This window comes from Musa acuminata, chromosome BXJ3-4, assembly GCF_036884655.1.
Source record: "Musa acuminata AAA Group cultivar baxijiao chromosome BXJ3-4, Cavendish_Baxijiao_AAA, whole genome shotgun sequence".
Lineage (NCBI taxonomy): Eukaryota > Viridiplantae > Streptophyta > Magnoliopsida > Zingiberales > Musaceae > Musa > Musa acuminata.
Genome location: NC_088352.1, coordinates 12449809 through 12474701, shown reverse-complemented (window position 1 = coordinate 12474701; position 24893 = coordinate 12449809). Strand labels below are relative to the sequence as shown.

At 40.5% G+C, this 24893-nt stretch overlaps 2 protein-coding genes and 1 non-coding gene across 4 annotated transcripts; 2 read left to right on the top strand and 1 right to left on the bottom strand.

Annotated features, from left to right (window-relative positions):
- The first annotated feature begins 8998 nt into the window (after positions 1 to 8998).
- On the top strand, positions 8999 to 12548 carry LOC103981530 (S-type anion channel SLAH2). Its single transcript, XM_009398284.3, has 6 exons — positions 8999 to 9208; positions 10002 to 10211; positions 10331 to 10864; positions 10977 to 11747; positions 11855 to 11886; positions 11963 to 12548. Exons 2-6 carry the CDS (start codon positions 10017 to 10019, stop codon positions 12279 to 12281), a joined length of 1851 nt encoding a protein of 616 aa, XP_009396559.2. The 5' UTR covers positions 8999 to 9208; positions 10002 to 10016; the 3' UTR covers positions 12282 to 12548.
- A 767-nt stretch (positions 12549 to 13315) lies between these two features.
- TRNAA-AGC (transfer RNA alanine (anticodon AGC)) lies at positions 13316 to 13388 on the bottom strand. Its single transcript has one exon. It is a non-coding gene; the product is annotated as a tRNA-Ala (tRNA).
- A 407-nt stretch (positions 13389 to 13795) lies between these two features.
- Positions 13796 to 24438, top strand: LOC103981529 (uncharacterized). Of its 2 annotated transcripts, XM_009398283.3 has the most exons (15): positions 13796 to 14050; positions 14207 to 14745; positions 14842 to 14928; positions 15854 to 15957; positions 16105 to 16155; positions 17519 to 17690; positions 17824 to 18141; positions 18240 to 18443; positions 18525 to 19004; positions 19106 to 19315; positions 19985 to 20173; positions 21052 to 21215; positions 21731 to 21883; positions 22981 to 23059; positions 23744 to 24438. In XM_009398283.3, exons 2-15 carry the CDS (start codon positions 14218 to 14220, stop codon positions 24179 to 24181), a joined length of 3177 nt encoding a protein of 1058 aa, XP_009396558.3. In that variant the 5' UTR covers positions 13796 to 14050; positions 14207 to 14217; the 3' UTR covers positions 24182 to 24438. The 2 variants fall into 2 exon arrangements, with proteins under 2 accessions (XP_009396558.3, XP_065005092.1); XM_065149020.1 differs by lacking the exon at positions 13796 to 14050 and having other exon boundaries at positions 14203 to 14745.
- Positions 24439 to 24893: the final 455 nt, after the last annotated feature.

The following is a 24893-nucleotide window of genomic DNA, read 5'->3' as shown; positions in this document are numbered from 1 at the left end:
AACTTTGACACACACACACACAAAATCTCCTACCGTGATTTGGTTGACTCCACCGTGATGTTATTAGTACGAACCGTACTCGGACTTGTCGATGGAGAAATCCAAACATCAAGATAAAATGATGGGGGGGACGAACCTTACTGCACATTCAAATTATTGGCCACTTACTTTTCTTGTTCACACCCGTCTCATAAGAAAATAAACCACATCGTTGACTGTAATTAATCTTTGGAATGGTGAATCCAACGCAAGCACGACGACGACATGGGATACTAACCCTAATTCAAGAACAATTCAAGAACAACAGCGACTCATAGGGCCGTAATACTTGACGACGGAAATATTACCTTCTTAGCACTGCCTTGTGGAACAACTACTTGAAAACCCAAAGATGTGTGTCCCAAGCAAAAACAAGTTGTATCGGATGCATCCAATTAGGAGAGGTGTTGATGATTTTATATCACAATTGTCGTTGTCGTTGTTGTTGTTGTTATTGTTATTATTATTATTGTCTGTATTGTGTTACAAGTATCTAAGCATCGATTCATGATCGTGATGCAAATGTTCATATTTGCACTTTTCTCAAAGATTTAATATTACTACGATTCCAAAAATTTATGCATTTAGAACGCAAAATTAGTGGTGTGTTGAAATAACAAAAATAAAATCACTTCATAAAGTTGCAGCACAAATTAAGGCATTACTTATTGTCTGTGTGTTTTAAGTATAGACAAAATAGCTTTAAAGAATTATATTAAATAATCTTATTTTATGTTGTTTTTAAAATTAGGTTTATTTTCTAAATAAAAATAAAAAGACTTATTACTTTTGAAACTCTTATATATATATATATATATATATATATATCACATCATATACCATCAACGACCACTTACAAAATTATATACGAAACCTAAAAGGATAGGTCAAATTCATCCCATCTCATCCAAAATGGTCAAGTTGGTTTTGCTCGAATTGGAATCGAAACCAAACTTCATCGATTCTAAAATCGAATTGGAGCTGAATCAACTTGATGGCTTGTCAATTTCAAACTAAATCAAAATCGGTTTTTGATGGCTCAATTCCAATTTTTGGTTCCAATCAATGATTTTTTATTAAAAAAAAGAAGAAAAAATTGATCAAAACCATTTTGATCGATTGTTTGGAGCTATTTGAGATGAACAGTTGAGATAGAAAAATAAAAATAAGAGATCGTCTATGAAGATAAATACTTGTCCAATATTTCAACCTAAGGAACAATCAAAACATCCGACGCCAACAACGATGGATAATTTTATATCAATTTTTTATGTCATCAAGACTCATATATTGAAATACATCCATACTTTTAAAAGGTGTCATTATCATAAAAACTTAGATATACAATTATAATTTTTTAACTTTTTAATTAATAATTAAAGTTTCAAAAAAAAAAAGAAAACAATGGTTTGAACAGGTGAGGGATACGTCCAAACATAATAATCAACAGCGTGGCAACCAAATAAATAAATGAAACAAATATACAAAAAAAAAAGAAAGGAGAGATAGTAATTTTAGGAGAAGAAATATCTTACACACCTATTTTGATAAACACCTAACAGATGTCGTACTAATTCAGCATCTTTGACTTGGTCAAATGATTATTCTAATACTTCTCTATCTCATACGACTCAAAACAAATATATGTAATTGGATGTTCTTCTAGATTATCCACCCTAACCCACCCATGGATTTCGACCTCCTCCGATCAGCCAAAGTCAAACCTCATCGCTTTCTCGCTCGCACTCAGCTGATGCGACAATCACATCAAGATGACTGCATCCTGCAGAAGCGTATCAAGAGAAACAGTATGGTTGTGCTTTCACTGACAATCAACTAGATGGTAAATATGCACGCAAGAGAAGAGAGCATCAGAGACCCAAGTTGCGTAGGCAGGCATCGTACCTGCCCTCCTACAGAAGTCTATGACTCAAAGCATACTTCATGTGCTTGCGATAACGACAAAAGGAGGTGACGATTGTGATTGGTCTCACATCCCTTGTTCATCAACAAAGTCATGCATGACTTGTGCTTGTGCTGGGACGACGTGAATCATGTTGGGAAGGCGACGAGAAGAGAGAAGGGAAAAGAATACCGGCGACTGTTGGGTATGGGCGAGAGAAACCCTAGCAAGCCGTGATGATGATCGAGGTGTGAAGAAATATTGAGTTTAAAGATTCGTATAACTCTATACAAAATCTTGCAATGAACCATATAATTCATTCTTCTGTACGCTATATATAATATATACATGTATATACGAATATGAACATATAGTTTGACATGCTCCTCCAATTCTTCTGCATCGCAGATATCGTCCTTCGTATTGCCTAAGACACCCCTCTATTGTTTTAGGTTGATTTAGCAGCTGGATGCTAAATACGTACAGCTACCGTTCCTCTTTCAACGTATTAGAATATGACTCCAAAGAATACAGAAAGAGATGTTGTTGTACCATGGAAGCTTGGCGCATTAAGTTGTGTTGACAATAAGCTCAATACCAACATGAATCACATCAAATCAATGCGAAAGCACGTCTTCTTCTTGACGTCAACGTCGAATGACTAGTCTACCATATGAAACAATTTTGTATCATGTTTCTATATAGGTTGTGTATTTTTATGTAGATGTACACTTCCTTAATCATATGGCAGCCACCCAACGTAGACTGCCTCCGACTGCATGCCAGTAAGGTTCGACCCCCATGCATTCCTACGTATTACCAAGTCATTCATGCATGTAAGGCCACAAGTACCTAGAAAATAAACACGACCGAGTTAATAATAGCTAGAATTGTATCGTGATCGGTGAAATATCATCTGGTCTAACACGACCAAGTTGTACCCGCTCTTATTCTTAATGCATGTTGCTTTCCCTACTCGAACAACGTCTCCAAGCTAATCGACCTACTTCGATCACATCTTATAGTTGAAGTGGGTCGAAAGAGAAAATTTACGTGGCACTCGCTCACTTCTAATCTATCTATTTTCCTCAAAAAAAAAAAGAAAAAAAAAAGGAAAATCTAGACAACATTTGACCAGATCTTCCTGCACAAGTAGTTATGTGCGAGGGACGAGCCAGTCGATTGAGGGCGATGGAAACCCAATTCTTTTAGGCTATCGAAAGCAACTTGATGACTGGTTTCATGGCGTTTGTTGAGATCTCCATGTCATCCGAATATGTCGGCGACATGACTAGCCTGATGAGATTTCTCTGTGGCTGGTTTCGATTGACTAGTTGAGATATCTATGTCATCTAGTTTCATAGCTTGATGACTAGTTTCGTGACTCTAAATATTTGGGGGACATTAACATGGCAAGAACAGTGGCAGGCATTCACTGCAAGTTTCAAGTGAGTCTACTCTCTAATGTATCGCTCTCTTTGTCCTGCCTAACCATTTATTTTCCAAGTTCATTTAGCATTAATACAGCATGGCAAGTTGCACAATATTTGTTCGCATGTATCATAGCTGCCATTTTCTATGGTAGAGAATCAATTGCATCTGGCTCCACAGCATGGTTTTGAGAGAAAACCATGACGACGTGGAGTTATTTTTCACACCAACATAGTGAAGATATTCGATAGATTATCACAAAATTTACTTGGCGTTTGGAATGCAAGACATGAGAGACGGCGCTCTTCCATTCGGACCGACTGAATCACCTCATGAATGCATCTCGAGTGATTATTTGATACTTGATTCTGATGTTCTTATGACATCGTAATTACTGCAATGCAAAGGTTTCAAGAGTGATTAATGTGAAAGTTAAGAGTAAGATTGCAGGATGACGCCAAAGAAGACCAAGTTTCAGGTTAGGCTAAGATGGCTGCATAATTATGCCAAATAATGATAAGATTATTATTCATTCCCCTGAATCCCATTTGAGAAAAGAAGCTAAGCTCAATTTCCAGCTAATTCAAATATTTGTATGATCGAAATAGTTATCTATAATCATGTAATAAGAACCATCGAGCCACCTTCACATGATTTTCCTACAATTATGTGACTAACTCCACCCCTTAATTCTTATGCATATTGACTGATAAAATTGTCCATATACGATGGGGCCTATGCCTCGAGAGACACAACTTTTAATAAATAGATGCCATCTGCCCAATCCAGTAGGGTCAAAGTTTTCATTTAAAGAAGAAGAGCATATGGTGTCTCTAATGGTCCTTCGATCCTACCTAGCAATAACTAGTCAACTATAAGCCAAGAAGAACATATAAAAAGTGTTTTGGCTTGTTGGACTGTGTGTTAGATTTAGATTGGTGGCCTACGAGGTGTTGGTGATGCGGTACAGTGGAGTTGACCTACCTTTGGGATATAAGTGGGGTCTTAGGTATCGGTTCAATTAACGTTACGACAAAGAGCAAATTGTATGCTTGAGAGAACAGCAAGTACAGTAAACTTGTAGTGGATGTGTAGTCTGAAAACCACCAAGGAGACACTTTGGATATCATCCAAAGTACCCTTTTGGGGCTCAGGAAGAACACGTACAGCATCCAAGCATGCCATTGGAACAATGATCAAAGACGCCCCCCCACCCCCGGTGGATGGCAATATCAAAAGGTAAAGAGCATAGACAAGGATTAGGTTTTAAAGCGGACAACTCAGGATATCCAATACTAGAAGAGGTGGGAAGAAGAGAAGGTATGCCAAGTGTAGGGTAAGTCGCAAATTTGGGCCTCTTGATGGTGCCCCTGCCTTCTGAAAGACGACTCGTATGTAATTGACTATCTTATTATCACTGCAAATTCTGTAAATCAAAAGTTGCTCAACATATATCCATTTAGAAAGCTTACCAACTTTATGGTTGTCGACAAAAAATATTCTTAAATATCTTTTATCGGCTTAATCAACATCGCACCGCATGCAATTTATTTTAGGTTTTTCCTGTGATATACCGAACTTCAATTTAGAGGGATAAATGCAATAATGTTACTCTCGATCGACAGTATCTGCTTCGGTGGGATTAGAGAAGAACAAAAACATATCACCTGCATTTTCGGTGATCCACCATGAACAGATCGTGCCACTTTAGGTGTCTTCTCTTTAGAGAACACATAACCCTGTAACTGTCACCTTCAGCATCTGATTCTTTCCCATCTCTAGCCGGGCAAAGACATAGGAACAGCATGTCCTTGTGATATATCTTGTCACCAAGGCTAAAAAGATACTTGTGTGTCCTCAGGCCATCATCATCTCATGGAGAATGTTGGTGGACTCGCCTGTTGTGTGACGTGCGATTTACTTCCGACGTTACTTCTTCCATGTCAGTTCGAGACGAAGAGGAATAGGGCAGATCAAAAAGGTGTGCTCTGTAGTATACTACTTGGCACTAGGGAGGAAAGAGGCGAGGTGTTGCCGTGCGCTCTCCGCATAGCTCTTTGCCATGCGTGGTTTAGTGATTTGGTTCCGTGAGAACTATTCGGGTGTAGCGCAATTTCACGCACAGCAGTCGCACGGTGTTCGTGTGATACTGTCGCGAGTGCATCTCCATCCACCCCAAGTCACCCATCTGAAACCCTTCTGCCGCTGCTTGTCTTCATGGAAGCAAACAAGTGAAACGACAAGCCCTCTCTAGTTATTTTTCGTGCTAGTACTTCGTTCACCCTGGAATGAAGCTTGTCTCTTCCCAGAGGGAAGGAAGACATCCATTTGAGGGTGCCTTTATGTCACTTGCAACATCTACCGAAAAGAAAACATGTAAATGTTAACATATATATATGCTATTACATCTTTTATTTATTCACTATTGAACGGGCGAGTAGATCCTAATCTCATCTTTAGTAAATTACCAACTTGCAGGCATCCAAATGTTTATGAAATCTTACTTACTATCGAATAGGAAAAGACATTTAAATGAGAATGATTTTATGCGAGTCTGCGGCAGCTTCTTTTTATCGTTCTCACTTGGTTGTAACGGTAATGGCAAAACTCCTCGTTATTTGGCTTCTTCTTATGTTTCCTCTATTGTTTGTATCATGAAGCTGTATTTTGACTTTGCATTCATTCATCCACATCTTTTGATCTTCCAACATATCTACAGAATCTTGTCCCTGTCGAAGGCAATTTCATGGACAGTAGTGCACTGATAAAGATTGCATATATTTCATGGCCACGAGCAATCCACACTTCCTTGCTGTGACATTAATTGGCTATGACTAGTATTCGACTGAGATCGACTCTTCTAATATCGTCGGCACGAAATGTGGACTCGGCAACTGATCGGCATTGGCGTTTCCGGGCGGTCAACTTGCAACGGTGATCCTGATGTTTCGGCATGAATGCACCATCTTAGAAGGACTACTTTGAATATACAACGATGGACGGACGCAGGCACAGCAGCCCCATCTTTTATGGCGACGTGGATCTGTGAGAAGCAGATGAAGAAGGATTTTCGTGGGTGGTTTAGGTTCACATCACTGATATCGGTAGTCCAGTGAACAGAAGAGAGATGATAGTTAAGCGTTAGATGGCAGGGTTGGGTCTCTTTCCTCAACCATTAAAATGGCACCAATGTTTAACGTGTAAGAAAGTGACTTCATCGATCTACGAAAACGAAGAATTAATTGTTTGAGAAGGCCAGGCTCAATGCTAAAATCCAATTTCAAAATTCCAATCTATAAAATGGAATTAATGTCTATTGCTGCGTAGTCTCGACATCCTTATCCCTGAACTCGAGCTCCGGCTCATGGCGAATTTGGTAGCGTGATTACCCACTCACACCCCCCCCTCTCTCCCTCTCTCCCTCTCTCTCTCTCTCTCTCTCTCTCTCTCTCTCTCTCTCGCGCGCGCGCACACACACACACACGGGGATTCCTTCCCAAGGAACAACAGGGCCTGAAGGGCTGAAGCTACTGGAAGACACGTCCAACAGGGCCTGAAGGGCTGAAGCCCGAGGAAGCTACATTCTTGCTCGCAACCCATATGACTGTAGTGGGTCGGGTCAGACCAAGACGTCAATGTCACGTTGAGTGATGTCTCGGTAGTGAAATTATAGGATTCGGCAATAATATTATAACGATTTCTTTTAGAAAATGTTATACTCAAAAGATCCCTTATTGCTTTCACTTATTTCATTATAATAATATTTCAGAAATCCTTCTCATCGGGGGAACAATCAATGATTAACTAGTAAGATAAATCTATAAATTATTGAGTTTTGAATCAATATATATATACATATATATATGTATATATATATTCTAAAATTAATTATAATGGGAAACAATACAGATATCACCGACTTGGAGGGATATGTGTGTGCGTAATTTTACCGTGAAAAAAAAAAGGAAAAATAGCCATGGAATCAGAGTATTACGATATTTTTTTTTTTGAAAAAAATATATTATATGTATACGTATATTTATAATTCAGGGCATAATGTAAATTTTTGTACTGCAAAACTCAAATGATTTCTCACGATACAGAAAATAGTTGACTAACAATTGCAAGGACATAACAGGAATCATCATACTCGTGCCAGGAAGGAGCCTCGCACGTTCCAAAACCTGTCACGATCCAGCGTGAAACTTTTCTTCTAGGATCTTTAGAGCAAGTTGATGATCTCCGTCAGATCAGTCACGTCTCACCGGGTGGTTCCCATGAAGATAAAACCCTCTCACCATCTACTCTCTGCTCGCATGCCAACTCCGCCGCCTTTCCGTTCCCATCTCTTTTGCAGCACGCACCACCGTCTTGGATTCATCGGCGTGCATGCACCTCACCACCACTTGCCGGCAGCTGCCTCCAACTTTTCGTGCCCTGGTAATGGTCCGATCCTCCAAGTTGCCACAACTTTCGGCTTGTCTCTTATATGCAGCCTATCCACTTACTTCGCCGACGTCGGAACTCAGAAACAGAGGAGCGAGTGAATGGATGACAGTAAGGCGCGACGAGGCCCAAAAGATGGATTCAGTTGGGTGCAGTCTGTAGCCACGAGGCAGAGGACGAGAATAGGCAGTAAGACCGTGTCTTTCATTTCCGATTCTACAGTAGAATCTTCTTCAACTTGTTTGACTCTGCACCCTTGTTGAGTGCTATCTTTCATGCTTCCCAGACGGAGAGAGTGTGAGATTCACGCAGTGGCCAAAGAAATACCGAATCGACTGGACTCCACAAGTTGAAGCCAGAAGGTGCAGGGGCAAAAAAAAAACGAAGAAAGAGGAAATCTGTAGGAGCAAATCACTGCCACTAGTTCGAAGAAAGAAAAAACACATCTTATCCAGCCCGCGATCCGACCGGCGATCTCCACTATGGACGGCTGAGCTCGGCAGAACTCGAATCCCCGAGTGGGCACATCCGATGTGGTCGATGACATGGATCAAACATGTTCCACGCCCGCCATACATACATGGCGAATTAGGTAGATAGATGAGAGAGGGGGTGAGTGATAGATGCCTACTCTGAGTTCTTTAGCTTCGGTCGTACTGCTGCAACTCAAGTGGGCTCTGCGGTGTGTTGTGGCCAGAGACTGCTACTGAGTGTCTCCCATCCGATGCAAGCAATTTGCCAAGAACAACACTCGTGATAAAGAGAGATTAATCTATTCAGAGCTCAAAAAGGAAGAAAATCTAACAGTGGGGAGGTTTCTCCTCTTTACAGAGAACAAACAGCTCTTGTGATCCCCATGGAACACCGTAAAGATAAAGCGATCAAACAGGTGTGGCATCGATGCTTATTCTGGTGTGCATTCTCAGGGATGACGAGCCCACTCGAGCGTTCGCCATCCTTTCCTCAGGATCACTAACCCGCTCACTCTCCTTTAGCACTCTGACTCGGCCCGCACCAACTCTGCCTCTCGCTTTCTGACGTCAGAGTCGCCGTGGGCTGGCGCTGTGCAACGTGACCAATCCACTTTCTCCATGGTTGGTGCGGCGTGGTGTCCGTGCCTGACCCTCGCCCTCTTATCGTCCACCTCAATATAAATCCTCTCGCACTTGCTCTTGCAACTCCATCTCCTCCTCCCTGCTTCCTCTACCTCCCTCCTCGTGTCGACGTGTTCTATCTATTGTTCTTCCCCCATCACATCCTCTCAGAAGACTTGTAATCCTTCTCCGAGTCCATTGCTCAACTCTTCCGCAAGGAATTGTTGTTGAGGTCGACGTTAACTGAAGAGCTTCGTATTTGTTCTTCCACCTGCTTTGAAGCCAAGGCTACAGGGTACGTGACCTAACCTTAATCCAAACAAGTGCCGCTTCTTTTCCTGTGTGCTTTTTTATCTTGAAGAATATCCAACTCCTATGGTTTAGTCTGTATCTGTGTGTAAATAATATATGCTCGACAGCTCTACAACTTTGCCTATAATTTCATGCTAGATTAAGTGGAAGCTTTACTCGTACCAGATGGTCAGTCACACCTAACAAGTGAACCATGGAGTGAACACTCGGTGATGTTTCACAAATGTCGTCAAGTTGTTAGGAGTGAACACTCGGTAATAATATGGCTTTTCAGAGTACGACAATAATCGTTTCACAAATATGGCCATATTATTTGTGATGTCAAGTTAGTTAATCCAAGTAAGTCCGAATTAATCTATTTGATCTGCTGGTGGATTCACAACCTTCATGCCTGCAGTCCTCAGGACAATCATCCCCTTGCCTCCAGTTTTTCGTTTGAAATATGCTTTATTCTTCTGGTCTGAGAAGAGTTGCGTTCTGGCTTAGGAAGCGCATGAGGGATTCTGAGACACACACATGCTTCGACCACCGGTCCTTTTTTGTTATACGAAAGTGTTTGTTCTTTGTCTCTTCCTTCTATTCCTTCTTTGATATCGATCGAATGGTTGGCTGGATTCCATTCTTATATTTTGGAAGTCCTATTATCACGTATCTCTTCAGTTTGTCCCGTGTCTCTCTAATTTTTCTTGCATTCTAGTGGTGTCTATGCAACGATTTGCAGAAAGTCAGTGCTCGTGAGATAACCTCTCGTGTGCTGCATTGTTTGCATGGTGCAGGTGTGATCACCTGCGATGGAGAACAGAGATCACCACCGGGTCCAGGTTTCGGCAAAGCGTGTGGCTCCCGAGGAGCTTCCACCTTTTTCGGACCAGGTTGCATCCACAGCAGCGACTGGATTTGGTGCTGTGGAGTGTGGCGATGGCATGGCTTCTCAACCTCAGGCGGCTTCCGTCCTCGTCCCTCGAGGAGTTGTAACATTCGGCGAAGTAAGTCGCTTGTGTTTGATATAATCAGATGGATCCTTTATCCCAATGTTCCTTCTGCTTTCTCTCCTATATATCGCCCTCACCATCTAATTACTTTTCTGATGTATTATCTGTATCAGGAGTCCGAATCTGGTAACGTTCATGGCTCCGCAATTTCTCTTGGCAAGTCTGCAGTGCTTGCAACACCGGAAGATCAATTAAGACATCGGTCGTACTCTCTTTTATTTAGCCTGCCAGTCTCTCCTTCGGGGCTTCACATCGAACAGGTCAGAAAGGTCATGCTCGGTGACAAAGGTGAACAGGGCGATGATGTGAAGCTGAGCCAACCTGACTCTGCTTCCATCAACTCGCAACAAGCAAAGCAGTCCAAGTTCCAATCTCAGAGTCTACAAATTGTAGTTTCAGACGTAAAGACGAGCACAGATTCACTTGAGAGTAATCAGAGGGCGATCAGGAGCGACAACCAGAGGGATAAAACCTATGATTCCTTCAAGACATGGTCTGGAAGGCTCGAAAGGCAATTGTCGAACCTGCGAGGAAGGCCACAAGAACCAGATCTGGAGGCAAATGATTCACGTACTAATGAAGCAGCCATTCCTGCGATCGACCGCTACTTTGATGCCTTGGAAGGACCCGAACTAGACACTCTAAGGGTATCATCATCATCATCATCATCATCATCATCATCATCTCTTCTTCTCCTGATCAATCATCTTCCTGTTTGATCATCGATGCATAATTCCTATTACTCATGACATTTTGCAGGCATCAGAGGTTTCGGTTCTTCCCGAAGACAAGATGTGGCCTTTCCTTCTTCGTTTCCCCATATCTTCTTTCGGTATGTGCCTTGGCATCAGTAGCCAAGCCATCTTATGGAAGACGTTGGCCACATCTCCGTCCATGAGCTTCCTGCATGTAAGCCCGACTGTGAACCTCGTTCTCTGGAGCATCTCGCTTGCATTGATGGGAACTGTATCCTTCATTTACTCGTGCAAACTCATCTTCTACTTTGAAGCGGTGCGACGCGAGTACTACCACCCCGTCCGCGTCAACTTCTTCTTCGCTCCATGGATCGCCTGCCTCTTCTTAGCACTCGGTGTGCCGCCATCGGTTGCGGTATACCTACGCGCAGGCCTCTGGTATGTGCTCATGGCCCCCATCTTGTTCCTCGAGCTCAAGATCTATGGCCAGTGGATGTCCGGAGGACAGCGCAGGCTCTCGAAGGTGGCAAATCCTTCCAACCACCTATCCATCGTCGGCAACTTCGTCGGCGCGCTGTTGGGCGCATCGATGGGGCTCAAAGAGGGTCCAATCTTCTTCTTTGCGGTCGGCTTAGCGCACTACATCGTGCTCTTCGTCACTCTCTATCAGAGACTGCCCACCAACGAAACGCTTCCCAAGGAGCTTCATCCCGTGTTCTTCTTGTTTGTGGCTGCTCCGAGTGTGGCTTGCATGGCATGGGCGAGAATTCGCGGCGACTTCGAACACGGGTCAAAGATCGGATACTTCATTGCTCTGTTCCTCTATGTTTCTCTCGTAAGTTCCATGCCTCTGCCCATCTTGAGTACCTCGATCAAAGAGTTGTGTGTCTACAAGATGCTCATCCGACAACTAATTTGGCAAATTTCTTCCTTGTTTCGCAGGCTGTGCGGATTAATTTCTTCCGAGGCTTCAGGTACATTTCTCTTTCTTAATCTTGACTTCTGTTGCTGTTTATGCCTCTGTCGCTGACTGAGGTCTTGATTCGACAGGTTCTCGCTTGCTTGGTGGGCGTACACTTTCCCGATGACCGGTGCTTCTATTGCCACCATCAAGTACTCCATGAAAGTCACCAATGTGCTAACACAGTCGCTCTCAGTTGGACTCTCCGCCATCTCCACCTTCACTGTGACAGCTCTACTCGTCACGACCATCATTCATGCCTTCGTCCTCCGTGACCTCTTCCCTAATGACATCTCCATTGCCATCACACAGAAGAAACCAAAATTCAACAAGATTCTTGCACATCTGAGATCACTTAGCTCGGAGATAAAGGACGCGGAAGCGTCTTTGTCCAAAGGTGCTTGCTGAAATTTGAGTCTAGTGGATTATGTGCACAAATCCTAAAGGTCTACCTTTCAGCTAATGGCTAGTCTTCAAAGTGGTGTGAAAAGTACGAGGAACCACGAGTCAAACAATTGAGTGTACTATATGTATAACACAGGTGAAAGAGAGAGAGAGAGAGAGAGAAGCATTAAGCTAAATATATATAACACACGTCAAGTTCGCCATCTTTAGTGATTTATGATTGACTCCAAATGTGATAGCACAAAATATTTTCTTGGGCCAACTCATCAATCTATTATTACTAAGATCAATTATAATTTATTTGTGATTTGATTTTTCATCTTGGAACTAACTCGAGTATACGAGGAATCACGTCGCATAACTCACTCGATCTCGATCATTATATATATAGATCGATCACATCATACTTCTTACACACACAATTTCGAATCAAATCGGATAATTCATTAGCGTTCACAACATCAATATTTGTTAAGCTAACTAGCAACAACCTTAATGTATCACTGCTTATGAGTTTGGTCGAAGCAAGAAGAACACTCAAACCTTCAGGTTGAAGGAGTAAAAAATAATTCCCTGGGATGTGAATGGAATGGCATATACTTTCTTACACAATTCATTGCTCATCATTTTGGTATATCAATCATTTTGGCATATCAATTAAAAAAAAGAAAAAATAAAAAAAATAAAAAAAATAAAAAAATTAAAAAAATAAAAAAATAAAAAAAATAAAAAAAATAAAAAAATAAAAAAATAAAAAAATAAAAAAAATAAAAAAAAATAAAAAAATAAAAAAAATAAAAAAAAATAAAAAAATAAAAAAATAAAAAAAATAAAAAAAATAAAAAAAATAAAAAATAAAAAATAAAAAAATAAAAAAAATAAAAAAAATAAAAAAAATAAAAAAAATAAAAAAAATAAAAAAAATAAAAAATAAAAAATAAAAAAAATAAAAAAAATAAAAAAAAATAAAAAAAATAAAAAAATAAAAAAAATAAAAAAATAAAAAAAATAAAAAAAATAAAAAAAATAAAAAAAATTGGAGATGCGGGGTATCGATCCCCGTACCTCTCGCATGCTAAGCGAGCGCTCTACCATCTGAGCTACATCCCCATGCTGGCTGCAGTCACTAAATCTAATATTATATTTTCTTCTGTTACTACTACGGCATCGTCCTGGCTTTCCAGGCTTTGAAAAAGGAAGCCGCGGCTCATTCCCCACTTGTGATTGGAATTCTGACATGAAGGCACTCTCCCATAGCTCCCAAGCATCAATGCTGCAGCAGCCCTCTCCCAACCGAAAGTCTTCAATGAGCACCACACACACAACGAACACGCGCCGCACAGAAGAGAGCAGCTCCTTTCAGCGTGTTTGGTTTATTATAGTGCCGGCGCACCAGTAAAAAAAGCTTTATCATCTCCCCCAAGTGCTTCTGCTAAATAACCAACCATTTCCTGGCTGACAGCACTCGGAGAGAAAGAAAACGCCGAGACCGAGAGCAGCTCGCGTCCGTCGTGTTTGGTTTACCCATTGCCAAGTTCACAGCTCTTGGAAAACTGACACCACAGTCCGTCTCCTTCCCGTTGTGTTTATTTGATCATACCGTTGGGTGTTGCTATAAACCTTTTCTTTGATCTGTACGTACTTTTACCAATTTCTCCTGCTGTGGCCATTTCCTAGCTCACGCCACTTGAATAACTGAGCCGGTCTCCGGCGGCCGGCTTGCTGCTTTCTGTTGCCTGTTGGACATATCACTCTGTTGCAAGCGAAAAGGGGTATTTTAGTCATTTCATTCTTTTTTAATCAAATCTCTCGCCAACTCCGAAGACTAAGGAAGCTGTCATCATATATTGGTATTTTACCAATATATGACAGCTTCCGGACAACAGATCGACGGCTGCTAATCATCCACGTTCGCCTCCTCGTAACAGGTGTCCGTTGGATGCCGCACCGTGCCTTTCTTCTCGTCGCCGCTCTCAGTCTCACTGACCTGCTTTGGTGGAATCCCTGCCTTCCTCCATCGTGCTCTCCTCCGCCATGCGTCCCCAGTAGAATGGGTTCCCTCGAGGCGGCCGGAGGAACTCCGCCGAAGCGGAGCTCCCTCCTCCGCCCCTACCCTTCCCCCTCCGCCTGCCGCTCCTCCCTCCACCGCCTCTCTCGCTTCCTCCTCTCCGAGAAGGTCGGCTACCTCCAGTGGGTCTTCACCGTCGCCGCCTTCCTCTTCGTCGTCGCTCTCTTCCAGGCCTTCCTCCCGGGATCCACCGTCGAGGCGCCTGGCGGTGGGAGCGGCGCCGGCGGCCGGGAACTGGGCGAGATCGGGGATCTGGACTTTGGCGAGGGGATCCGGTTCGTGCCCGTCAAGCTGCTGGAGAGGTGGGAGAGGGAGGACCGGGAGGCGAATTCGTCGGTCTCGGCTTTCGGCGAGAGGCCGCTGCGGCGGTTCGGGCTTCGGAACCCGCTGCTTGCTCTGGTGGTTCTTGATTCTTTGAGTGAGTTCTGTTAAATCCGCAGTGCTGTGGTTGGGCGTCTCATGGGTGAGGCTTCCTTTCTTTTTCTTGGTGGGCAGGTGGTTCCGGATCTGATCGCGGATGCCATGCAGCTGCAGATGGTTAGCATCGCAGTCGTCCTCAAAGAGACCGGTTATGATATACAGGTCTGCACAGAAAAAAAGATGGATGCTCGCTTTTGCTAGAAAAATGTTGATGCTTCTTTAGGTAGATCAAGATTGATGTTTTTCTTTTCGGTCTATTGATGAAGTAACTGCATGTTGGTCCGAAGCCGAGTTTACTAAAAAGTTCAAATTTTTCCCTAGGAAATGAAAAATAAATTGCTATTGATGAAGTAACTGCATGTTGGTCCGAAGGAGTTTACTAAAAAGTTCAAAATTTTCCCAGGAAAATGAAAAATAAATTGCTCACCTTTGTATAGTTGAAGCTGAAAAAAAATTACAGAATCAACGAATGGTATCATCTTCTATAAGTACTACACACTTGCAAGTTTTAGCTGGCGTTTTAAAGAAGGTGTTTCGTAGAAATATGTGTCAACCCATCCGAAGGAAGTGTCCTCTTCTTTTCTTTCTTTTTCCTAATTCATATGTATGTGAATATGTACACATACATGTACATTCTTTTGACTTCTATTGGATATATCTGGTAGGAAGCATCAGGTCTCACTTCAGCTAGTTAAAACTTGCCCAAGTGCAATTGCCCATCCTATTTAAACTAACTAAATGAAAATGAAAATCATTACCGGAAGCCTATGTGGTATGATCCTAGTTCAACTTGACAAGCTCCGATTTCATGTACTTTCTTGCTTCTTTCCACAAGCAGTCTTGTATCATCCTTTCTCATCTTTTTGAAGGGCTTTCACTAGGAAAACAGTGTACGTAGTGGGGGAATTCTGCTTCATCAAATGCTTCAGAATATGTTCTGTTTTTTCAAGTTTTCTTTTTTGTTCTTTCAGGAATCAATTAACTTTTTATATTGAAGACCATTTACTAACATAGAAAACGTTCTCGTTACTGCTGCTCCAAAGACACTAAACTGTTAGTTTATAACAATATGTTTCAAATGGTGCAGGTTTTCTCATTTGAAGATGGTCCTGTTCATACTGTTTGGCAAGCTATAGGGATCTCTGTTAACATCCTGCTTAAAACACAAGAAACCACCATCGATTGGTTGAAGTAAGTGATGAACTTGACCAGGAGCTTGTTGAAATTACTACATACTTTGTTTATGAGCTTGAGGTGGCTTCCAGTAGCTAGAAGTATTTTCTTAGTTCTTACTGAATGAATTGCTTTCTGACCAGGATTTTTTAATCATTCCTGCAGCTACAATGGCATTCTTATGAATTCTCTGGAGTCTAGACCTCTGATTTCACGGTAAATTCATCTTCTACTCTTCAAATGCTATTTTCACTCTTTAATGTCTCAACCTACAATTTCCAGGTGGAGTTTATTATGGCTGATTTAAGAATTCAGGTGTTGCTATATTTTATGTCAAACTAATTACTGCTGTAGATATTCTACCTGTGTATATTGTTTTATCATGTTCGTTTGCTGTTATCATGAAACACATTTGAGGTTCCTGCATCGATAACTGTAGATGTAGGACTCATGTCTACATTTAAGATGGTCTATTACAATTACAAATTTTGAAATTTCTATTGTCATTCTTCAGTTCACCAAAGATGCATTTGGCCATCAACAATTAGTCACCGTCTGATTTCAATCAGCTTATTGCCTTCCGTTTGTCTGCCTGCAAGTCTGTAAATACGAATTGAATATTATACATCTGCAATCCAAATTACACATCCTGACCCACAATACTTTTATGGCTTATGTTGCTGTAAAATGATTCTAATTGCCGTATTTGTATACAAAACGTATAATCCAACATTATAGATGTAAAGTAACATGAAGTCCATGTACATTCCATCTCTAGAATCTTCCTGGTTGAACTTTTTTATTTTATAGATTTTAGGTCCTCAGCTAACACTCTTATCAACAAAATTAGCTTATTTTCTACCATAGTTCAGATTTGTATCTGTTTGAGCGGGTTAAAAGTGGTTATTTTTGGTTTTGGTTTCCATTTAATAGTTTGGAAACTTGGAATAAACTTAACTGAACCAAGTAATGGTAACATATAACTGTACGCGTGTTGAACTTGATAGATTGAGCGGTTAATTTACTTGAAGCATTCATGCTGCAATACCATTGTAAGCTGAAACTCTTATCCTCCAGCCCCTTGTTGCGCATGCCTTGCCTGGATCTCCTCATTCTTCTCCTGCTCTCTCTCTTCCCTGCCTTTTAGTTCCCGGCAGCCTGTAGTCACAGCAGTCATGGCTAGCAACACAGGGAGTGGGACAAGGGAACAGATGAACATGCAGCCTATCAGGGCCCTCTCCATAGCCTTGGCTTTGTCCTTGCTGGTGACAATCATCCTAGTCGAAATGGCCATTACGGAGCTGGTCATCTTGCTGCTGGTAAAAGCACCTTGATCTTCCAGAGTGGTGGCGTCATACGTGTTTATCCATGCAGATGGCACGCTGACCTAATGGGGCTGTCTCCAGAATAGAAGGACCATATTCTTAAATGGGGCATATAAAGTACATAAGGAAAATATCCAAAGGAGTAAGAAAAATGTGCTGTTAGATAAGATAATTCGATGATACGTTGTTAACAATTTAAACAGGGCAAATTCTTATTATTTCTTTCAAGGTGGAATATTCATGCTGGCTTACAGTCTTTTGCAGGAGCCATTTAAAAATGTACCTGTCATCTGGACCATCCACGAAATGGCCCTGCACCTTTCTTCAAGTGAATATGCTGCAAATGGTCAGGATCAGCTTTTGACTGACTGGAAGCAAATTTTTAGCAGAGCTACTGTTGTAGTGTTTCCGACATATTTGATGCCGGTAATACACTTTTGTCATGCTTTTGAGCTGTTTGATGATATTTAGACTTTGCTGATATTGATTGGTACAGAGCTCAGATCTAAATTGTTGTACTTATTTTCCAATGCTTGTCAATGTTTTTCTATGCTTTCAGATGATGTATTCGGCATTCGATACTGGCAACTTTCTGGTTATTCCTGGTTCTCCTTCTGAAGCATGGGAGGCAATTAACTCAGCCACACAGAAAATCCATAATTCCGAAGAAAATATGGGTCGTTCACCAGAGGAACTTCTAATTGCTATTGTCAGCAGTCAGTTCCTGTATAGTGGTAAGTTGATAGAGCATGCCATAATCCTGGAAGCGTTAATGCCACTGCACCAACAGTTTCTGCATGTGAATACTTTTTATTCTTCTCTGAAAATTGGCATTTTGGGTGCAAATTTTAATGGTGCACAGAGGACTGCTTTGGAGGTGATTTCTTTCTCAACGCAATCATCGTTCTTGCTCCAGTGTTCTTGTTTTTGCTAATATTTTCTTGATCAATGTTAACATCATATAAATAATTTCAGGCAATCGCTCGAAATGTTGGCTTTCCAAGCAGCATTGTGGAGAATATTGTTGTTGCTGGAGACATGAACAACTTTATTAACATAGCAGATATTGTAATATATGGATCATTTCTTGAGGAACAATCCTTTCCCAGTGTTCTTATGCAAGCTATGAGTCTGGGAAAGCTGATTATTGCTCCAGACCTAGACATGATCAGCAAATATGTATGTAGATGCTTAGATACTTATTATTGATTTGCCAGTTCTTTCATAGTACTTTGCTAACTACATTGTTTGATTGCTTAGGTGGTCAATGAGGTAAATGCATACCTTTTCTCTAAAGAGAAAGTTGGCATGCTGAGAAAGATTTTGCTTGAAGTAGTTTCAAATGGAAAATTGTCTCTATCTGCTCGGCAAGTTGCAGCAGTTGGTAAAAGGCATGCCAGAAACCTAATGGCATCTGAAACAATTCAAGGCTATGTTTCATTGTTAGAAAAGGTTCTCAAATTTCCATCAGAAATTGCACTTCCTAAGCCTGTCAAAGAGATCCCTTTGAGACTAAGTGAGGAATGGCAGTGGGATCTTTTTTTGAATATAAGAAACATGAACAATCTAAATAGAAGCTTTATAAGTTATAGAATGTTAAACAAACTCAAGGAGCAGTTAGATCACAGCAGTTCTGCTAATACTTCTGCAAATTTTGACAACGCCTTGTCCTCGGTAGCCTGGGAAGAAGAGAAAATCATTGAGATGGTGAATGCTAAGAAACGAATAGAAGAAGAAGAGGTGAGAAAGTTTGGTTGATAAAATTTCACTTTCATTTGGCAGTATATATTGACTTTTTTTAAACCACTTCTCAGAGCATTTTCTATTGAAACTCAATGCAGTTAAGGGATAGGAGTGATCAGCCTCATGGAACATGGGACGAGGTATATAGGAGTGCTAAAAGAGCTGACAGAGAAAGAAATGAGTTGCATGAGAGAGATGACAGGGAGCTTGAGCGGACAGGTCAGCCCTTGTGCATATATGAACCTTATTTTGGTGAAGGGGCTTGGCCTTTTCTGCACCAAACCTCACTCTATCGTGGAATTGGCTTAGTAAGTAGTTGAGAATCTTATTTTATGCTAAATTTGTTATCAGAACATCATTCTATAATGATCGTAAAGAAAGGTGAAAATGATTCCTGAAAGGACGGAGATAAATAGCTGCCTCACACTCTGGTATCCATATGTTAGATAGTAGTCAATGTTGAAGAAGGTTATTTCATATGTTCAAAAGTTTCAATGTTGTGCTTATAAAATGTGGAGATTCGGTCATCTCTCTGAAGTAATTATAGATGCAAGAAAAATTAGGGAATTATGTGTACATAAAAAGATAAATGATTAGATGTAAGGTAAGTTAAGATCTGCTTACTGGTGCTAAGGAGCTTGGATCTTCTCTTCTTGTTCTGTTCTGCCATATATACCTGTAAAGAAAGGACAGTACACACCTCTTTTTGTTGATTGCAATTTTTTCCAAAGATCATTGTTTCTTGGCAAGTTAGCTTTGATGATACCTGTAAACGAAGGATGGCACACACTGCTGGCACAAATAAAAATGCCTCATGTTGAAGCCTTTCTGGGATGGCATGTCCTCACCCATTCTAAATGTGGCCATCAACATGACAATTCTTGTGTTTAACAATTAAATAATTCTTGCTGTCATTATAGTTAGCTACATGAAAACCTTTTTTGCCTGCTTACCATGAAAGCATGGTTATTTAATAGTCATCCAAAGGACGAAGGCCTGGAGCTGATGATGTAGATGCTTCTTCTCGTCTTCCACTTCTCAGTAATTCATATTACCGAGATGCACTTGGTGAATGTGGAGCATTTTTTGCTTTGGCTAACCGGATTGATCGTGTACATAAGAATGCTTGGATTGGTTTTCAATCGTGGAGAGCTTCAGCTAGAAAGGTACATGTTTTTCTAAGCTCCACAATAATAGGCTGTTTAAATGCCATAACACGGTGCACAAGAATAATAGCATTTATGATACACGTCTGTAAACTTTTTGTACTTGTCATCTTATATTTTACAGCTTGCAACTTCTGTGAACAAGTCTTGGTCTAAACTTTAAAGGCATAGAAATTTCATATAATTGGCGGTGACAACATGACTTTCTGTGGTTTTCCCATGATGCATTATTTTGATTACGCAAGGCAGCCTATTTGTCACTTGCTTGCAATTTCTTTACTGATATATCCTATTTGTAATGCTCTTTTGTTGCCTTAATTTTGGCCTTTGTTTTACGATGGTTTTGATAAGAATCAGTGTTACAACTCAACCACCACCTTTAATCTTGCAGCTCATTCTTCCTTCTCTTGTTTCCTTGTATTTTATGCTCTCCTTTAGGCCTTCTCATGTATTGATGTGATTATCGCTGGCTGCTGATGTTCTTTCTAATTGAACTAGCTGAATGTATATATCAATAAGTTGTGCTAGATCTTTATGGTCATTAAAGATTACTGTGCGCAAAGGGAAATGCCTAGTTGACATATTGAAGATCTTGCAGTTAGTTCATTGTCCATTTTGGAGAATGTAGCAGGCGGAGAGTGCACTAGTTTGTCTCTTGACATCTTGGCAGACTATATGGTTTTTTATATGCCCTTTATGGAAGCATGGAGGCTATAAATTCCAAATGAGAACTCAAATCTAAAACCTTATAGCACAGTGATTAATGTTGTGGTGGTTGCCGATCAAATATGCAGAGACTAACAATCTGCAACTTGACTATTTTTAACCCACATGATCAAGTGGATTGGATTAGCTCTGGCTTTTGCTACTGTCTACAGGTCAGTTTATCTAAAGAAGCTGAGGCCAAACTCTTGGAGGCCATTCAGACACAAAGGCATGGAGATGCTCTTTACTTCTGGATTCGGCTGGACACAGATCCAAGAAACCCTCGGCAACTAGAATTTTGGGATTTTTGTGATGCCATAAATGCTGGAAACTGCAGGTAAGATAAATGCTTTTGTCATTCCTGTATATATTTCTTGTCAGTACAATTCAGTATACAAAACAGTTTCAACCAGAATAAGATAATCTTATAGTAGTGATCTTCAACTACTCCATTGTGAAGTGTGTTGAGAAACCTGTGATGTCATGCACTGTTTTAGGATGAAAACCGCTTAGACATAAAGCTTACATTTGTAGGAGTTAATGATGTGATTTTGTTAAATACAGTCAACCAACTTCCATTCTTCTATCTATGTTTCTGAAGTCATTTGTAGGAATTAATGATGTGATTTTGTTAAATACATTTCTTGTGACTGGTTTCATCTGAGCAACATACATTGAATTTAAAATTTGGAGCACAAGATCTTACTCTGTAGCATGGAACTGCTGCTTATCACCATATAGATGTTTCTTGGGGTTTATGTTTTAAAGATTGACAGGACGGAGGTGCCCTTTGTATGTTAATATGTATATCTAGGATTAGTTACTTATTTACAACTTTTATGCTCTATGAAGGTTTGCTGTTGTTGAGATCCTCCGAAGAATGTATGGTGTACAAGATGATTGGGATTCATTACCTCAGATGCCAAATGATGGGGATTTCTGGTCTGTGATGCACAGCTGGGTTTTGCCCACGAGGTCCTTCCTTGAGTTTGCCATGTTCTCAAGGTACACATCTTTGTAAATGATTATAGTTTTCGCAGGCTTGGCACATGTTGAATTGCCACTTGCATATGTTTGAGAAATGGTTTTCATGCTGTCCATGACAATCAGTAGCTAATGTTGTATGAAAAATAACCTACATGGTTCTGCTTTTTAAATGCATTTTTGTCATTTTTCAACTGAAACAACAATTTTGGTTTAACAAGATTAATGCAAACTAAACATGGGTAGTTATCCTGGTTTATGCCATGAGATAGGCTCATTAGATGAGATACATGATGCTTATTAATCCTTTTGACCCACATAAGGTCTTCTTACACGGGAGGAAGTCCACTTGCAAATATGTTCTTTCTGCCTATGCATGTGCCTTACATGCTAGACTGATGGCATGGGCTAGAGCACAATTTAGAGCCTGAATATTCTGATGTGACATATGGATTTAAGTTCCCATTCCACATATTATTTCTAGCTAGCATTGTATGTTTTTTTGGTATCCAGTACCATCAGCCTAGTTATTGGGAGTTCTATCATGTCTACATGAAGGTACAACGTACCTACCGTAGATCAAAAGTTTTTACTGCTCGTATTGGAGCTAGTGGCTATTTTATATATCTAATTGTACTTCTAAGCTCCTTCTGTGACAAAAAATAAATCTACATAAATATTGAGGATGCTCAAACCAAAATGTAAAGTAGGAGCTCTTGTTGACTTTTGAAACTTTTATTATACCGGCTAATTTCATAAGAATCATGACACAAAGTTCTTAATGTTTGACTAAAACTATCCCACTGATAATTAAAAATTTCAAAAAGAGCCAAGTTATGCAAGTAATTTATGTCTTTTTATTAAGATCTACTTGGTGATAAAAGAAATTACATTCGAATTGCTTCACATAAAGTTTAAGGGTCTTTCTTTTTTCATAGTCAACTAACCTGTGGTAGGTGTCATCACATGAAGCTCTATTAAATTATTTTGAATATTGTGATAATATCTGAAATGACAGACTAACTAGTCCGTGATATGTTGTCACTATGTCTTGTAATGATTTATTGACTTCAATGTTGCTAGTCATCTGTATTTATTGTTTCCTATTTCCTTTTCAGAATGTTTGTAGATGCCTTGGATGCAATGGTGTATGATGAACAGCACACAAGCGGGTATTGTCTTTTGAGCATATCAAAGGTAATAATAATTCCTATTAGCTTCAGTATTTTTTGTTCTTTGATATTTTAAATATTTCGGAACTTAATCTAGTCTTGTCAAAGTAAGTGTTTTAGAATAATGGTGCAATACATTTCGCTGCGTGCAATATTTAAGTAAAAACTAGATAGTCCTTGAGGATTCCCATCTACCTAACGTGTCTTTCGGTGGTAATATGTATTCCTCATTCCACTTGATGACATTGTCGTCTTGAACTTCCCCATCTAACAGTTGCTATACTATTAACTCAAAAAAATACAATTGTTATTTACTTTTTTTTTACAGAAGTACTCGTTCGATAATTGGATCGAACTCTTGTACATATTCATGCACTGCCCATCTAACTGGGATTGAATTCCCACCGATAGATACGAGCAATAAATCCATAACAATAATAAAGATCGTGACTGTTGATAGTAAGATCCTACTTTCATCTTAAATGCGGTTAGACTAGCAATATACATGAGAATTATATCAAGCGAAGAAAGCAACTTACGATTGAATATATTGTGCATATTGATATATTTTGCAGCATGATCGAATGTGTTTACACATACAAATATATGACTATAGACATGTATCGATATGCTCGGCTTCGATGGTTCTAGTTGCCATAGATTTGAAGGCCTGAACTAAGAACCAGTATGTTTAAACTGCATGTTACAGGACAGACAATGCTATTCCCGTCTGCTGGAGCTTCTTGTCAATGTGTGGGCATACCATAGTGCACGACGGATAGTCTATGTCAACCCAGAGTCCGGGGCTATGCAGGAGCAGCACAGGCTGAAGAAAAGGAGAGGTCAGATGTGGATCGGCTGGTTCTCTTACACCACACTGAAAGGTATAGATGAGGATCTGGCAGAGGAAGCTGATTCAGACCACCCTGATCGGAGATGGCTCTGGCCCTCCACTGGTGAGATCGTTTGGCAGGGCGTATATGAGCGGGAGCGCAACATGCGGCAACAGCAGAAAGAAAGAAGAAAACAACATAGCAGAGACAAGATCCAGAGAATAAAGAAGCGGGCACGTCAAAAGACGCTTGCCAAGTACATAAAACCACCACCTGACGAAGCTGACCATTTGAACACTACAACAGTCCGGTGACCATTTTCTTTCGAGGAAATCATTTGCTAACTCCTGCTGCATGTCCAAATTTTCGTGCTCCCGTTGGCCTTTGGTGCTAACTGTTTCTTTTTTTATTTTTATCATCCTCAGCTGTGGACGCTTTGGCCACTGTTAGCAGTACTGTATACGGTATCTTTCACTTCAATGTGTTGTATCACTGAGGAAAGGATTGAAACTTCAAATGTACATTAGCTGATCCCATCATATGTTATAACAGCAAGTATTCAATTCTTTAAGGCATTCATGATGTATTCGTGCCAAGCTTTTTTGTGCCATCACTAATCTGTGAGGTATTTATTTCCATCTACTACTCGTTGGTTTAACATGCGAGTCAAAACGAATGATAATGAAACCACTGTTGCTTGCGTCTAATGCTTTTGTTCTGAGGTGCACATTTGATCGTAGCAGATGGCTTACATACTGTTGTCGCCACCTATTGCCAATTCTTCTCCTCCTCCAACTTCGATGTGGTTTACATTTGGTAGGAGATTAGGGCCATCGATCCCTATGAGTACGGCTCTAAACGCACCTTGTTCACCCATCGTCTCATTGTAATTTGTGGCCATCGCATCGAACCCAGTCTCATTCTTCTTCGAGTCAACAGTTGTTTTTGTTCCGTCGCTGAGTCGCTCGAAGGTCGTCACTTTCCTCACCATTTAACGTAACCTCATGCGTGGTTCCTACTTTTGCA

Bases quoted from the DNA above. Each gene is read 5' to 3' on its own strand.
- LOC103981530 (XM_009398284.3), top strand. From the start codon at position 10,017: ATGGAGAACAGAGATCACCACCGGGTCCAGGTTTCGGCAAAGCGTGTG. The intron at 10,865-10,976 runs GTATCATCATCA...GACATTTTGCAG, and splicing joins CCGAACTAGACACTCTAAGG to GCATCAGAGGTTTCGGTTCT. The intron at 11,748-11,854 runs GTAAGTTCCATG...CTTGTTTCGCAG, and splicing joins TGTTCCTCTATGTTTCTCTC to GCTGTGCGGATTAATTTCTT.
- LOC103981529 (XM_009398283.3), top strand. From the start codon at position 14,218: ATGCCGCACCGTGCCTTTCTTCTCGTCGCCGCTCTCAGTCTCACTGAC. The intron at 18,142-18,239 runs GTGATTTCTTTC...AAATAATTTCAG, and splicing joins CACAGAGGACTGCTTTGGAG to GCAATCGCTCGAAATGTTGG. The intron at 19,005-19,105 runs GTGAGAAAGTTT...AACTCAATGCAG, and splicing joins AACGAATAGAAGAAGAAGAG to TTAAGGGATAGGAGTGATCA.